Source organism: Macrotis lagotis, chromosome 3 (assembly GCF_037893015.1).
Source record: "Macrotis lagotis isolate mMagLag1 chromosome 3, bilby.v1.9.chrom.fasta, whole genome shotgun sequence".
In the NCBI taxonomy this organism is placed as follows: domain Eukaryota; kingdom Metazoa; phylum Chordata; class Mammalia; order Peramelemorphia; family Peramelidae; genus Macrotis; species Macrotis lagotis.
In genome coordinates, this window is record NC_133660.1 from 283,097,857 (window position 1) to 283,114,742 (window position 16,886).

The 16,886-nt window shown below is 55.2% G+C and overlaps 1 protein-coding gene across 8 annotated transcripts in view; it reads right to left on the reverse strand.

The window, feature by feature from the left end:
• EHBP1L1 (EH domain binding protein 1 like 1) overlaps window positions 1-16,886 on the reverse strand; it is a 30,592-nt gene that overhangs the window by 11,715 nt on the left and 1,991 nt on the right. For 3 of the 8 annotated variants that reach the window (XM_074231067.1, XM_074231066.1, XM_074231068.1), the window contains exons 1-4: window positions 7,407-10,579; window positions 6,593-6,735; window positions 6,273-6,321; window positions 4,926-5,756 (exon numbers count right to left, since the gene is read on the reverse strand). In XM_074231067.1, the coding sequence (XP_074087168.1) occupies window positions 4,926-5,756; window positions 6,273-6,321; window positions 6,593-6,735; window positions 7,407-10,556 (4,173 nt within the window). In that variant the 5' untranslated portion in view covers window positions 10,557-10,579. The other 5 variants (XM_074231069.1, XM_074231070.1, XM_074231072.1 and 2 more) reach the window with 5 other exon arrangements.

The window sequence follows — 16,886 nt, forward strand, 5'->3', positions numbered from 1 at the left end:
GCAGGGTAAAGTGGGCAGGACCAGACAGGGCCTAGGACAGTGTCAATGGAGAAGCCTTTGGCAGGGGGCCAAGTAGAGGGGAGATGTGAGAAACCGTACCTCCCTCCCTTCGTTGTAGAAGCAAGGGCCTATGGGTAGGGAGTGTTGTATAGAAGGAGTCCCAAGCACTATCTGATGCTTGGCATCAATTTTAAAAGATAGAAATATGTTTTGCAGGACTGAACACGTATGATATGTCAAAACTTGGCCCTCTCAAGGTAGACTGAGGGGAGAAAAGGGGAGAGAACTGGAAAGTTTATAAAGAAAATTTATGAATTTAAAAGAACAAATGTTAAAAATTATTTCTATATGTAAATGGAAAGATAAAAATAAAAAATCCCTCCTTCCCCAAAAAGATATTTTAAAGAGCCTCATGTCTTAAAAAATGGAATCAAAAACTGGTCTCAGGGCAGCTAGGTGGCGCAGAGCACCGGCTCCGTGATCAGGAGGACCTGAGTTCAAACATGGCCTGGGACATTTAAGGATTGGCTAGTTGTGTGACCTTAGGTAAGTCACTTAACCCCATTGCCTTAAATAAGTAAAATAGAATAACTGGTCTCCTATACCAGCTCTGCCAATTATGAGCTGTGATGCTGGGAAAGTTCCCTCAGCTCTCTATAAAATGAGATTATTCAGTTGTGTCCAATGCCTTGTTAGCTATTTACTTCTCCGGTTTATTTGCCAGATGAGGAAACTGAGGCAAACAGGATGAAGTGACTTGCCTAGGGTCATGGCTAGGAAGTGCCTGAGGCTAGGTTTGAACTTGGGGAAGATGAGTCTTCCTGACTCCAGGTCTAGCACTCTCTACCCACTGCGGGGCCACCTAGCTGCCCCAGTAAAATAGGGGTTTAGCCTCAATAACCCCTCGGTCAGGTCCATGAGCCACGATCTTTCTCTCTTTTTCAGGCCAAGTTCCGATGGCCTTCTCAGGCCTTGTTTGCTTTCCTCAAATATTCCTGGAACAACTTGTCTGGGTCCCACCTACTTCCCCCACCACCTCCTCGCTCCCTGTGGAACACTCCCTGTGTCCTATTTTATTTCAAATGGCCCCCTTCTTGCACTCTTATGCTGTTCCAGAGAAATGGGGCCAGGTTGGCAAAGGGGCCGCATGCTTGGCAAGGCACTTTATAAAGAACTGTCCCTTGCTTCCCTGACAGGATTGTAGGGCTTAAAGATAACCTAGAGAATCCAACCATGGGCAGTCCGGTGGAGAAGTGGATAGAACACCAGCCCTGGAGTCAGGAGGACCCGAATTCAAATCCAGCCTCAGACACTTGACACTTATTAATTGTGTGATCTTGGGCAAGTCCTGGTCAAAACCCCATTGCCGGAGGGATAGAGACAGAGATAGAGAGAATGAGAATACAACCCCCTTCTTTTGCAGAAAAAGGACAAGGGGCAGGAGCACCCCCCCACCCCCAGGCTTCCCAGCAGCAGTGCAGTGATGTCCTTCTCCTCTCTTTCCCTCCCTGACACTAGGAAATAAGCCCAAATTGGTGTGAGTCAACCCAATTCACTTGGCTGTGGGAAGAGGGCTGACTCCCCTGGGGCTCCTTCCATGTGACCAAGCCTTCTACAAACCAAGGGATCTTCTCTCTCTTGTCTTTTCCTTGAATCTGGATTCCATATGAGGCTGACTTCAGGGGAGGCCCCTCAGGGGTCCCCTTTGTTCTCTCCCTAACAGTTCTTCCCCACCTCCACCTCCACTACCACCACTCTGACCAGGTCCAGTTTCCATTCATTGGGAAATTCCCATTTGCCTCTGAGGCCCGGCTTGGAGTTACCCAATTTAGCTCCCTGCCGCCTCCCCTGCCCTTCCTTCCTTTGCTCTGACCCTAGGCTGGGAGGCCCCTCCATGCCACCACCGCCTTGCAGACTCCTCCAAACACCTCCCTCTTCAACAGAGCGACTCCCAGACTCTAAGGGTCCACACCCCGTGATGTGTGGCCATACCCTGAATGTTCCCAGAGAGGGAAATAGCACCACAAGGCCCATGAGAATACAGAAGGCAGAATTGGCATTGTAAAACAGATGCTGCTGACTGGGATGGCAGAGCTGGGGGGGGGGGGGCTTAGAACCTAAACTATAGAATGTCCGAATTAGGAGAAATCTTAGAACATAGAATGTCAGAACTAGATGGGACCTTACAACATAAGATATAGAATATCCAAGTCAGAAGGGATCTCAGAACATGGAATGTCACAATTGGCGGGGGGGGGGGCGGGCTTAGAACATAGGACATCAAATGTCAAGCTAGAAGAAATCTTGGAAAATAGAATGATCAGAGCTAGGAGGGTCCTTGGAATGAAGAATGTCCAAGCTAGGCGGGACCTTAGAACATGGAACGTCAGATCTGTTGTACAAATGGGATAATGGGGGTCCAGAGTGGGGCACCTAGGCATAAGACTCATTTGGGCTACAACTATTTGAGGAAAACCCAGGATGACCGTCATGGATAAACCTTGAATGGGCACTTTCTCCCAGCCAGGCACTGTGCTTCCCCAAGGAGCTCACAGTCACTGGCTGTCTTCCTCAGGTGATGCTCCTGAGGGCCAAGGTCCACGTTCCTGAGGCCTGGGGTGGTCATCGACTCAGAGGGATGCAACAAGATCCCAGAATCTCTGGCTGGATGAGACCTTAGAGGTATCTGGTCGAGATCACCCCAGATAAAATCACCCCAGACCCCACAGCCAGAACAGGCCGAGGATGGGAGGCTTTGGAGGACCTAAGTTCACATCTCAGCACCCATGTCATGCTAGGTGAATCACTTATCTCCTGGCCTCAGTTTTATCTTCTGTAAAAGGGGGGTGCAAGACAGGGGGCCCTCAGGTCCCTTCCAGTTCTGGAGCTAGGTTCCATGGTCTCCAATGAGAGAAGGTCCACCGCCTTCCAAGGGTACTGATCCACTTCTCCATCTTCTTCAATTGTTCTGGAGAGTTTCTGGTCAAGTCTAAAGCTCCCTAAATCTGCCTTCCTCCTGTTTCTGCCTATGGCTCCTCAGCTTCCAGGTTCTCCCAGAACCTCCTCTTTTCTGGGCATTCCAGCCTCTCTTCCTTTGGCCAATTCTTGGAAGGGGTGAACCTGGCCCTGCTGCCATCTTGTCTTCCTCCTCTAGAAGGTCTTTGACTCTGCCCGAGCAGGACCTTCCGTGGCCCTGCTGCTGAGGGGTCACAAGGGCAGGGGGAGGGGGCAGCCGCTTCCCCAGTTCTGGACGCTCATCATCCCATTCCTCCAGGCAGGGCTCTTGTCTCATCTATGCTTTTTACTGGACCTGCTCCCTGAAACCATACCTATACTTATTCACTGTGTGATCTTGGGCAAGTCCTGGTCACTGGGCCCCATTGGCCTGAGACGTAACCTTAGAAATATTAACTCCTTTCCTCTGAGGCCACAGGCCCGGGTACCATCCTGAAGACTGGCCCCTCCAGATAACCTCTTAGAATATAACTTCTGATGGGATATTACCCAAGGGATTGAGTAGAGGGGGGAGGGGGAGCTTATCACCCCCTCCTCACTTAACAGTTGAAGAAACTGAGAGCTGGGAGGGAAGTGAGTGAGGAGGTGGCAGAGCCCTAGCACCTAGTCTTCCCAGCCCCCAGTCCAGGGCTTATCTCTCTACGACATCCTGAACAAATATCCACCTTTGCACTTTGCTTCTTGAATATCTCCAGGGACGTGGAGCTCACTCTCCCTCGGCAGTCCTCGCCATCCTGGGATGGCTCTTGAGCCACTAGGTTGGTTTTTCATGCCATTCCTCATTCCTGGTCCTGCCCTTTGGGACAAACAGAAGCAGGCTGGCCCCTTGTCTACAAGAGTCCCAGGTACTTGAGGTGAGCTCTCATGTCCTTCTAGAACCTTCTCTTCTACCCTTCAAATGGACCACAGCCCTACCTGTTCCCAGTCAGCAGCATCCTCTCCCTCATCAGTGTGGTATTCAGAAATGGACCCAATCCTTCAAATGGGGGCTGACACTGTTATCACTCTCCTCCTGGGAGTTGGGGCCCTCTCTTGGTCCTGGTGGCCATGTCACCCACACTGAATCTACTCCCCACAAGTTTCTCATTTCCATCTTCCATTGATTCTCAGCATCTCCCATCTTCTTGAGGGTCCACTCCCTTTCATCAGAATGTGTGAAGAAAGCAATAACAGAAGAGCCCCCGCCAGGTTTTTTTTTTTTCAGTTTTTGGAAGGCAATGGGGTTAAGTGACTAGCGCAAGGCCACACAGCTGCTAGGTAATTGTTAAATGTCTGAGGCCGCATTTCAACTCAGGTCCTCCTGACTACAGGGCTGGTGCTCCATCCACTGCGCCACCTAGCTGTCCCCATCACTATCTTCTGAGCCACATGCATCCCATTGCAGGGTGGTGAAGTGAAGGACAGTGGGAAAATGGACTGAAGGAATTAAAAGACCTAGATCTGCATTCTGACCACATCACTTACTAGTTATGTGACCTTAGACATGTCACTGAACTCGCCATTTTTTCACCTGATAAATAAGGACACTTGTGCTCTGCCTGCCCCTCAAGGCTATTGTGAGGACTCAGGACAATGGAAATTGTGTGGCCCACAAGAGAACATTGACTCTAAAGTCAGAAGTTCTGAGTTCAAATCCCTAGTCGTATCCTGTGTGACCTTGGGCTAGTCACTAACTTGTCTAGGCCTCATTGGTCATCTGTAAAATCAGAGGGCTGGATGGTCGTCTCCAAGGACCTTCAGCTAAGGTTCGAAGTGAACCGTGGTCTAGTGAAAGGACGCAACGTCTAACAGACATATCGGCAAACCTAGAGGTGCACTCGTGGAGAGAGCCAGACACAGCTATAGACATGAAGTCTTGGGATTCCTTGCCCACCCATTCAGAGACCCTCACCCCAGTTCACCCCACTCACCGAGGACCCTGTGGCCCCTGAGTCGGTGTCATCCACAGAGAGGGAAGAGCTGCTCCGGAGGCGTGAGCGCCTCTTCTTCAGCAAGTCGGCATCCCGAATGTGGGAGAAGGAGCCGTGGGCTCGGGGAGGGGGGATGGGTCCCATTCCAGCCTCGCCATTCAGCGAGGACCGCCTCAGTCTGACGGCCCCGGTCCCCGTCCCGTTCGTCAGCCCGTCGGCGGGGGATGGCGTCCCGGTCCTGACCATGGGACCCTCCGCCTTGGCTCTGGCATCCTCAGAGCTGTTGGCCTGGCCGCCAGCATCACTGCCTGCATCCTTTAGGGCATCGGGGGCCCGCATCCCGGAATCCCTTGTGTCCCCGTTAGACGCCCGTCCTGAGCTCTTGGCAGCCACTCCGGCCCCTGGGCTCTGGGTGGGAAGGCTGGCCTTGCTCTGTTCTTCCTTCAGTTGTCTCCCAGCAGCTTTGGCAAGCTCCTTGGTGGGCCCTGGGTGGGCAGCGTCCTTGCCATCCATCTCGGCCCCACCAGCCAGAGCTCTGGCTTCCCTGGTGGGGATGGCTCCTGCCACATCTCCACCACGCTCTCGGAGGCGCTGGGCCAGGTGACTGGAGCCCAGGGCCTCGGGCAGCTCGGGCTCAGGGCCGCCCACCCTATAGGTGCTAGCCCGGCCACCACCCTCCACTTGTACCAGCTGCAGCTCCTGGCCTGTACAAAAGGCCCTGATCTGACACAGGTAAGTCATCACGATCAACTTGTCAGGAACGGCCAGGAGCACCATGTCTGCCGGCTCCAACAGCCGTGAGACGCCCAGGGCCGCAAAGCCATCGAAAGCCTTGGGGGGGGGGGGGGCAGAAAGCAAGGCCAAAATGTGAGCCGGGGCTGCAGCCAGGGGAATTCCCACCCTCTCTCCAACAACAGCCCCAGAACTTCCTGGTGACCAGGGATGGGGATTTTTCCACCAAAGCCACCATCCAGGGGATTTCGGAGGCTGATGTGCTGGCCTTAAAGACCTGCAGCAGCACAGTGGGGAGAGGACTGCATTTGGACTGGGGTTTTCCCACCAGTAGAATGGGAAGGGGTGAGCCAGATGCCCCCTGGAGTCTTGCTCCAGTGGGGCCCGCCTCCCTTGTTTCAGAGGTAAGGAAGATGAGGCCTTGGAAGGCAATGGGGATTGTCCACAATCCCCCAGGTAGGAAGCGGCAGAGGGTGGATTTGAACCCAGGGCCTCTGCCACGTAACCCAGTGGGGCTCTCTTCACTGGATAACACTGCCTCCATTTTACTGATGGATCCCACCTCTGCACCCCCAGCTCATCTACCTGGGCTCCCTTCTTCCCCATCACACACACCTGCTTGTTGTTCTGTTTGATATTCTGGGGGTCCAGGGTGGCAAAGTCACTGCAGGACCAGGAAGACAAGGTCAGGGTTAGAGCGGTTGGGGCAGGCACTCTGACCACCCACTCTCCCACCCCCCAGCAGGAGGACTGAGTCACTAACAGCCGTGGAAAGGACAAAGATGTCTAGCCCATTTTACAGAGGAGGAGACTGAGGCTCAGAGAGCTGACACATGCCCATGATCACATGGCCAAGCGATGTCAGAGCCAGTCCCTTCATTGGGCACTGCCACCCAGTCCTGCCCTCCTGCCCATCTGGCTGCCCAGCCTCTCACATCTTGTCTGGATGGAAGTAGTGCAGGATGGCACAGAAAGCCAGGCCATTACGCCACGATGTGGTGAAGTTGGTGACACGGACACCCGAGTAACCCTTCGTCACCTCCTGGCACCACTCAAGCAGGGACTGGCTGGAGCTGACCTGGAGGTGAGAGGAGAGCGATGGAGAAGCTGATCCAGGACCAGAGACCAAAGAGGCCAGGGTGCCCCTGCTCTGGGATGGCATCCTCCTTGACCTCCCAATTCCACCACAGAGAAAAAAAGTTCAGCACTGGGCCCCCTGGGAGCAGGCCTCCTACCCACTGACCCTCACCCGGGGGGTCCCTGGCATCCTGGCTGGCCAGGGCCACCATTGGAGGGCTGTTGTTTGCTCCCGGGAATCATCTGCTCTCATGGTCCCAAGCCCCGGGCCCTCAATCTGGAGACCAAATGTGCCAAATATGGAAGTCCCCAGGAAGCTCACCCAGGCCAGACCCCTCCCTGTCAGGGGCAGAGGCCACAGCGGCTCACACCCATCTGGTTACCCAGAGATCCACCAAAGATGCCAGGCTCCCCACCATGCCATGCTGGTCAGCACTGGGGAAAGGGAGGCATTCCTGGACTGAGGGGGGCAGAGGTGGCTGCCCTGCCACTCAGACAAGCTCAGACCTTGAAGAAGGGGCGGCATGCCCAAGGTGGCCTGCACCTCCTCCCCCATCCCGTCCATGCACGACTCAAAGTCATTCTCTCAGCTTTTGCCCCAAACATCCTGATCTTGGGGGGTTAGTGAAAAAGCAGCAAGCCAGGAGGGCTCATGGGGGCCCCTATCCCTACCTTGGCACCCAGGGGAGGCTCCGGGCCTCCCCCCCAGCCCTGAGGCCTCCTGTCCTCTTCAGGCCCCTCTTGGCTGGGGGGCGTTGGTGTAGAGAAGGCAGGAGAGCCCTGGGCCTCCCCCTCCTCCTGCACTGAGGTGGGGGTCACCCAGGGGGAGCTGGTGGCCAGGGCCCTGGGGGCTGGGGCTGGACTAGGCTCCTGGACAGACCCTTCAGCTTCTGGCTCTGCTTCTGACTCCTCCCCCGAACCCAAGAGTGCAGACCCGGTCACTTCCCTGGCTGAGGCCACCTTTCTAGATATCCCCACCTCGGCCTCCAGCTCCTGGGTCCCCAACACCCCAGCTCCTGGAGCCTCGACCCTCGCTCTCTCAGGGCCCAGCCCTTCAGCCTCCACTTCAATGAATGCTGCCTCTTTACTCCCCAGAACCCCCACTGACAAGACCTCCATCCCTGCCTCCTCTGAGCTCTGCCTCCCAGCCGCCACCTCCCTCCTCCCCAAGACTCCTGCGTCTCTCTCCTTGATCCCTGCTACAGCAGGTGCCAAGGCCTCAGGTACAAGCCCCTGGGTGCCCGAAGCTGCCCACTCAATCTCCGTGGTCCCCAGTCTCTTAGCCTTGGTCTCCTTGAGTCCCAACACTGCAGGCACCAAGACCTCAGCCCCTGCCTCTCTGCTGCCCAAGATCTCGGGTGTCTCCTCGGTCACCAGCACCTCAAAGGCCAATCCCTCAGGTCCTGACCCTCCCCTCTCTAACGCTTCAGCTTCTGTTTTCTTGGTCCCCAATACCCCAGCTGTTTCTTCACTGCCTGATACCCCAGCTCCTGTCTCCTCAGTCCCCACTGTGCCAGCCCTCAGTTTCCCCTTTTCCAACACCCTGGGTTCTGTCTCTTCAGCCCCGAGCCCCCCAGATTCTGTCTCTGTCATTTTTAATATCTCAACTTTCATCTCCTCAGTTCCCAATACTCCAGTTTCTACAACTTTAGTTTCCACTGTCTCAAATGCTTGCACCTCAATTTCTGTCTCCTTAACCCCCAATACTTCAGATTCTCTTTCCTTAGCTCCTAATATATCAGGTTCTGATTCCTTAACCCCCAACACCCCAGGTTCTGTCTCCTTAGCCTCTGATATCCCAGATTCTATCTCCTTAACCCCCAACTTCTCAGATTCTGTCTCCTTAAACCCCCATACCTCATATTCTGTCTCCTTAGCTCCTAATCCCCCAGGTTCTATCTCCTTAACCCCCAATATCCTAGGTTCTCTCTCCTTAGCCCCCAATACCCCAAGGTCTGTCTCCTTAACCCCCAATACCCCGAGTTCTCTCTCCTTAACCCCCAATACCCCAGGTTCTATCTCCTTAACCCCCAATACACCAGGGTCTGTCTCCTTAGCCCCCAATATCTCAGATTCTGTCTCCTTAACCCCCAACACCCCAGGGTCTGTCTCCTTAACCCCCAATACCCCAAGTTCTCTCTCCTTAACCCCCAATACCCCAGGTTCTATCTCCTTAACCCCCAATACACCAGGGTCTGTCTCCTTAGCCCCCAATATCTCAGATTCTGTCTCCTTAACCCCCAACACCCCAGGTTCTGTCTCCTTAGCCTCTGATATCCCAGATTCTATCTCCTTAACCCCCAATTTCTCAGATTCTGTGTCCTTAACCCCCAACACCCCAGGGTCTGTCTCCTTAGCCTCTGATATCCCAGATTCTATCTCCTTAACCCCCAATTTCTCAGATTCTGTCTCCTTAAACCCCCATACCTCATATTCTGTCTCCTTAGCTCTTAATCCCCCAGGTTCTGTCTCCTTAGCCCCCAATATCTCAGATTCTGTCTCCTTAACCCCGAATACCCCAGGTTTTGTCTCCTTAAGCCCCAATACCCCAGGGTCTGTCTCCTTAACCCCCAACACCCCAGGTTCTGTCTCCTTAGCCTCTGATATCCCAGATTCTGTCTCCTTAACCCCCAATTTCTCAGATTCTGTCTCCTTAAACCCCCATATCTCATATTCTGTCTCCTTAGCTCCTAATCCCCCAGGTTCTGTCTCCTTAACCCCCAATTTCTCAGATTCTGTCTCCTTAAACCCCCATACCTCATATTCTGTCTCCTTAGCTCTTAATCCCCCAAGTTCTGTCTCCTTAGCCCCCAATATCTCAGATTCTGTCTCCTTAACCCCCAATACCTCAGGGTCTGTCTCCTTAACCCCCAATATCTCAGATTCTGTCTCCTTAACCCCCAATACCCCAGGGTCTGTCTCCTTAATCCCCAATACCCCAGGGTCTGTCTCCTTAACCCCCAATACCCCAGGTTTTGTCTCCTTAAGACCCAATACCCCAGGGTCTGTCTCCTTAACCCCCAACACCCCAGGTTCTGTCTCCTTAGCCTCTGATATCCTAGATTCTGTCTCCTTAACCCCCAATTTCTCAGATTCTGTCTCCTTAAACCCCCATATCTCATATTCTGTCTCCTTAGCTCCTAATCCCCCAGGGTCTGTCTCCTTAACCCCCAATATCTCAGATTCTGTCTCCTTAACCCCCAATACCCCAGGGTCTGTCTCCTTAATCCCCAATACCCCAGGGTCTGTCTCCTTAACCCCCAATACCCCAGGTTTTGTCTCCTTAAGACCCAATACCCCAGGGTCTGTCTCCTTAACCCCCAACACCCCAGGTTCTGTCTCCTTAGCCTCTGATATCCTAGATTCTGTCTCCTTAACCCCCAATTTCTCAGATTCTGTCTCCTTAAACCCCCATATCTCATATTCTGTCTCCTTAGCTCCTAATCCCCCAGGTTCTGTCTTCTTAGCCCCCAATATCTCAGATTCTGTCTCCTTAACCCCCAATACCCCAGGGTCTGTCTCCTTAATCCCCAATACCCCAGGGTCTGTCTCCTTAACCCCCAATACCCCAGGTTTTGTCTCCTTAAGCCCCAATACCCCAGCTTCCATCTTCTCAGTCCCTGATCCTCCAGTTTCTAAACCCACCATCTCCATTGTCTGAAGTACCTGAATCTCAATTTCTTCAGGCTCTGCTCCCCTAACTTCTGTCTCCTGTGAACCCACTATCTCAGGCTCTGTCTCCTCCCTGCCCCTCAGAGTCCCAGCACCCATGTCCTCAGTCCCTGTTACCCCAAGCCAAGCCCCATGCACCCGCCTGTCCATGCCCCTTGGATGAGCGCCAATCTTGCTCACCTGGGCCATGGTGCCTTCAGCTCCTGTGGCAGGGACCCCCAGAGCCCCTGCCCCCTCTTGGACCCTCTCCTTTGCTCTCCCATTGGCCTTCTCCTGTTCTGAAGGTCTTTCCACTATGCCCAAGGGAAGCTGGCCAGGGCCCTTGGGGGCTCCTGCCTCAGACCCAGACCCAGCTCCATAGACTGGATTGGGGGTCTCTGGGTTCTCATTCTCCTGAGTTGGTGGATGGTGGTCTGGGCCCTGGGCTTCTGCAGGGCCAGAAGCCTGGACTCTTGGCTGTTTTACTTGTTCATCTGCTTCCTTAACAATTTCTTGGACTGAAGGTGCTTCAAGGGGGATCTCATTAGCAGCTGCTCCTGACTGGGCCTCTGTCTGGGCCCCTTGGGGGGACTCTGGCCTTTTTCCAGTCTCCTCTATGGCCTGGGGCCCCTTCCCAGACTTCTCTATGGCATCTGCTGTCTCCTTGTATGGTTCCCCCTCAGCCTTCTCCTCCTTTCTGATTTCGACCTCCTCCCCAGGCTTTGCACCCTGACCCTGACCCTCCCCTACTCCTTGCCCCATTTCGTGGTTCTCAGGGCTCCTAGTCACCTGCCTAGCTCTGTCTCTCTCCCAGGACCCTCCAGCCTCCTGGGGAGGCATTCCTTCCTCTCTTCCTCCTCCTTCCTCTTGGGAAGCCTCCCTGGCTTTGACACTGCCTTGGCCTCTCTCTCCTGCTCCAAGCTCTAACTGATGGTCTCCCCCTCCTATAGGTCCTATCTGCTCCCCTGGGGCTTCCTCCTTTTTGATTGGCGGGGTTGGGTGCAGGGGGGCAGTGGCCGCTCTCCTGAGCCGGGGGGCTGGGATGGGGGAATCCTCGAGGGGTTGCCATGGGGACCTGGGGGAAACAGGATGGAAAACAAATTTCAGGCTAGGTACGGGGAGAGGGTCATGCCCTTCCCCCACCTTGAAAATCAGCCTCTCCCCCCCCCCCCATTCTTTTGGGCCTAGAACTTCCCACTTGAAAGCAGTTGAGACACAGAGAGGAAGCAGGGAGGGGCAGGGAAGGAGGGGCGAGAGAGGTTCCAGGAGAGGGGGCTGGCGCCAAGGCCCAGCTAAGAGGGAAGTGATCTGGGGAAACAGCATTTCCTGGAAGGGGGAGCATGGCCAGAGAGGGTGGAGGCAGGGGAATGGGTTAAGAATGAGCCCCAGGAGAGAGGCAGAGAGATGACCCACACCCTGGGTCCCCAGGGCCACACTGGCTCCATCTGGGGCCTCAGTGTGTGCCCTTTGGTACAAAGAGCAGCTTGGGCTCCCTGGCCTGGAGGGCCCATCCAAGTCCAAATGGAGGAACCTTTAGGAGCAAGGAGCTTTGGGATCACCCACCCCCTCCCACCCGCCCTGGACCTGGAGAAGGTCCAAAGCTGATTCTTTCTCTTTAGAGCCCTCACCTCATCTCCTGCACGGGTCCCTGGAGCGGCTGGGCCTCGGCACCCGTCCTGCCCCCAGCTGCTTCCATCTCCTCCCTGGGCTGGCCCCCCGGGCTCGGCAGGCCTCCATGCACCCTGCCCCCCTGGCCCCGGGAAGCCCTGAGAGGGGGCGCAGGGGCAGGGGCAGGGGCACTTACAGGGTTGGGTTCCTTCACGCCACCCTCCTCCAGTGCAGCTTGGGACGGCTGGGCCGTAGCCACAGGGTGGGCAGAAGCCGCTGCTGGCAAAGGAAGGGAAGGAATGAGGAGGGCGGCTCTGCCTGAGCTGCCCCCCTCCTCGGCTGTCCCCAGCGCCTCCCCCCCCACATGCAGGGCCTCAGTTTCCTGGAGCTTGGCAGGGGGCAGCCACTTGACCTCACCTCCCTTCCTGGAGATGGCCCCAGAGCCAGGCCTCCTTCCTTCCTCCTCCTCACGCACGGTGTTCAGCTCCCGGCTTGGATCTGGGGTAGGGGCACAAGGGGGTGGGGATGTGAGACCAGTTCAGAGGTTCCCCGACACAGTCCAGCCCCTCCACCCAGGAGAGAGAGCAGAGGTCATACCTGGGAAATGCCCTGACCTCAGGGCGGCAGCCCGACCTATGGAGACGGAGACGGAGATGGAGGAGAAACCGAGAGAGAAAGAGAGCAGGAAGAAATCCAGACAGAGACAGAGGAAAAGCAGGGGCAGAGGGGGTGAAGTCAGCCTGAGGGGTGAGAGCTGGGGCCCTGAGGTCCCCTTAGTGAGCAGAAACCCCATGAAGCTCGAAGGAGCAGCTCAGACCCAAGTTGTTAGACTCAGGGCTGACTTGGGGCTTGTCCTCTCCCAGACCCCACCTGGCTGGGCAGGCCTGGCCCGGGCTTCCGGAGCCCCCTGTCCCATGGTGTCCTCTTCATCGCTCTCGGCAAAGTCCTCCAGGTTGCCCACATCGCTGGGCTTCACACTCATCAGACTGGCCAAGCTCTGCATGTCGTCATCCCTGAGGGCAAGAGCTGCTTCAGGCCCCTTGCTCCCTTCCTTCTCAAGCTGGCCTCCTGGCCACCTGCCTTCTCTGGGCCTCTGCAGAGGCCGTCCACCCAGCAGCCTTCCCACGTTGTACAGCCCCTCACTGCTAATGCTGGCGACCCCCCCTGCCGGCGTAACTATCCACCCTTTAGAATGGAAGCTCACTGTGGGCTGGCACACTGAATTAAAGGGAACGGAACCGAGATGGCCGGGGCCCGGGAGACTATGGGAAAGGTGCTCACGTGGCTCGGCCTTCCCTGACCAGAACCCCGGACAGGGTCAGGCTCAGCTCCGCATTCAGCACTTTCACCGACTTGGGCTTTAGCTTCAACCGCAGGGGCACCTGTGACGGGACTGGTCCCGCATGGCGGGACAGGTCCACGTCTGCAGTGGCCAGCACCTTGCGCTGTCCTTTGGACTCCTGGAAAGGAAGGGGTAGACTTGATGCCAGAGAGACCTGGGGCCCCCCCCCGGGCTCCCCACCCTCAAGTGTGCTCCCGTGTCGCCAGGGACCTCCTCTGGAAAATGGCCCAAAGACCACCCAAGGCTGTCGGGAAGAGCACAGTCCAGTCCATCTGGACCCCATGCCTATCCAGCTTGGTGGCTTGGGGGAGCTTCTGAGGACACAGGCCCACCCCCAGACATGACGGGCACCAGAGGAGGGGATCCTAGCTCCCCGACAGGAGAATTTGGAGGCCCAGCTGTGTAATCTTGAGTGAATGCTGTCCCCTGGGGCCTCATTTCCTTCACGTGTCAAATGAAGGAGTGTGGGCTACTCTCTGAAGGCCCTTCTGGATCTAGAGCTGTGAAGGGATGAGTCTGGGTGGGCGTCCTTTATAGACCACGGCCCTGGGCCTCAGTTTCCCCCTCTGTAAATGAGAGGGTTGGACTAGGTCTCGGGTCGGCTCCTCCCCTACAGCTAGGAGCTTAGCCTTTAATAACTGGTAAACCAGAAGCCCTCGGAGAGCAGGGACTCCACCCTGGCCCACCACAGGGCAGCTCACACAAAGCAGTCCCTCAGTTGGAAGGAGTGGGACTGGGTGTAGCGACAAACATGCCAACTTAAATATATATATATATATATATATATATATATATATATATATATATATATATATATATATATATAAAATCTATAAATCTACATAAATCCAAATTTAGGCGAATCTCCAAATGCTGGATTCTTTCACTCACGTTCTCGATAACGAACGTCCATTCCTTGGCCTCATACTGCTCCACGTGGGGGTCCTGTGGGTAGTCAGGGACAAGAATAAGGGGCCAGGAACAGATGGAGGGGGCAGTGACAAGACCAAGGGCTCTGGGCTGCAGGTGAGTGGGAGGACCTTGGACACACTAGCTCTGGAACCCTCTCAGACTCTCAGTGTCCTCCTCTCACGGAGAACAGAAATCCTGCCTCACCTCCCTCCCCACTTCCTGGGTGTCCTATTGAACCAATGAGCATGACCAGAGTCAAGGGCACTTTGGAAGAGGGTGAGAGATGAGGAAGATGAGGCAGGGACAGAGGGAAGAGGAGACTTCCCACCTCCACCAGTCTAATGCCACAGTGACACAATTCCCATCAACAGCAGAACTTTGGTGGCCTCTCAGTGGGCAGGCTCCGATCTGGGGCCTCAAGACAGAATATATTTGTTTCCATCCAGGACAGAGAAGGGGACAAAAGAAGCAGAATATACAGAGACTCTCAGACCAGGACACAGGGATTCAATCTTTGCAAAATATTGGGTTTTTTGTTTTTAGGGGGTTTTTTGCAAGGCAATGGGGTTAAATGACTTGCCCAAGGCCACACAGCTAGGTCATTATTAAGCGTCTGAGGCCAGATTTGAACTCAGGTCCTCCTGACTCCAGCGCCAGTGCTCTACCCACTGCACAACCTAACCGCCCAAAACATTGTTTTTTAGAAGATGGTGGGGAGACTGAAGGATGGATAACGAATCACGAGGACACGGTTTTTGTAAACACAAACAAAAAAGAAGGGGAGTGGAAGGGGTTTGGGGGTTCTGTTCTGACTCAAGGCTCTCAGGTGTGTGCTTTAACCACTCCCTGCCTCAGTGTCCCTGGCTGGCAAATGAGGATAGGAATTCCCACAGGCCTCACTCACCTCCCAGGATTGTTGGGAACTAAGTAATGTGTTAAAGACTTAATAAAGCCAGAAAATAAGAGTGACGACAATCACGATATCGTGATTGTCGTCACTCTTATTTTCTGGGTCAAAGCTTGGGTACAACTTAATTGTTCAATCAGGACTGACCACACCCGTGAGACTCAGAGGGGAAGACCTGGGTTCTAATGCCACATCTGACATGGGAGGGGCGATTCCAGGCAAATCCCTCAGTGTGCCAGAACTCTCTCTGAGCCTGAAGGGGGATGCCTTGGACAGCAAAGGAAGTCTGACTTGTAGAGTGCTGGCAGAGCTCCTAGGGCATAGTAGGCCTTGGAGAAACGGAACTGAAAGCATGAATGTCCTCCCTCCTTCCCTTTCTCACTTCATTGTTGGGAACTTCCTCCCCTACCGAAACCAGAGGTGTGAATTCCACAAAGGAATCCTATCCCGTCTCTCTCCACCCAACCCTGAGTGGCCCATGGCCTGGTTCTGACTTATCAGAACTTGGGGCTCTGTATACAGAAGGTGCTCCATAAAGACTTGCTGAGCTCAGGAAGGGTCTCTGCTGCCTTCTGGAGACCCCCACCAGGCCTTTCAGAGCTTTGACCAGCTCCTTTTGGAAATGTTCCTGCCCAGCTTGCACATCCCTAGTCCTGGAATGTGGGGGGCACAGGGATGGGGGGCTCACCCGATACAGGGTCACAGAGATATCCACGTTCTCTGGCACCATCCACACCACCATGCCCCGATAAGGGTTCTGGATCCCAGGTTGCCAGCTGTGGGCCTGTGGAAAGATTTCTGAGTCCCCAGAGTAGCCCCCCAGCGCTCCATCTCCCTCCCGAACCCCGCCTCTCTCCACCAGAGCCAAGGAAGCCACGTGGACACATCCAGCAATGAGCTCAGCCTCCTGTTTTTTGTGGGGGGGCCTTCCTCACCTTGGAGCATATGCGTCGGTTCCTCCGGGTCCATACCACCACCAGCTTGTCCGGCTGCCTGAGGCAGAGAGAAAGGGAGAAAGCTCGGTGGGGCCGGCCCCATCCCCTGCTCCCCCTCCAGCTCCCCCCATATTTGACACCATGGAAGGGAAGGGTCACCAGCTGGTTCTTATCTTGGGGCACAGTTGTAGGGTGGAGACTCTAGGGCGGGGTGAAGCCTGGGAGCAGCAGGGCAAAGGGTAGAAAGAGAAGAGGGCAGGAGGGAAAGGGGGCAGCAGAAGTAGGCCATGGGCCTAGAGCAGGTGGTCTCCAGCAGCCAGGACCAGCAGGCAGATGGGCAGAGGCGCAGGAAGGGCCTGTTTGAGCCTGGCCTTGATGGGGCTCTGGTTGGCTCCACGTGTGGTCCCTAGGCCAGAGCGGGGTGCTCTTTCAGGGGAGCTCTCTCTGCAGGAAGAGGGAGTGACCCCCCTCCTTTGATCAGAGGAGAGAAGGAAAGAGAATTTTCTGCCCTGCCCCCTCAGGTGCCTGCTGTGACGGGGGGGGGGGCAGGAGAGGCTGGGTTTGGACTAGAAACAGCCCTACCTTTGTGCCATTTACAGGGGGAGGGGGCAAGAATCAGGGAAGGAGGAGGTGACGCTGGAGTTGTAAAGATAGAGGGAGAAGATACAGCCCAGACAAAGGTGCAGAGGTGGGAAGATCTGGGGCATGTTGGGGGAGGGGCAGTTGGTGTGGAGGGGAGTAAAATGAGATACAGCTGGGAGGTGGGGGCCCCAGACTGGGCAGGAAGGACCCGATAG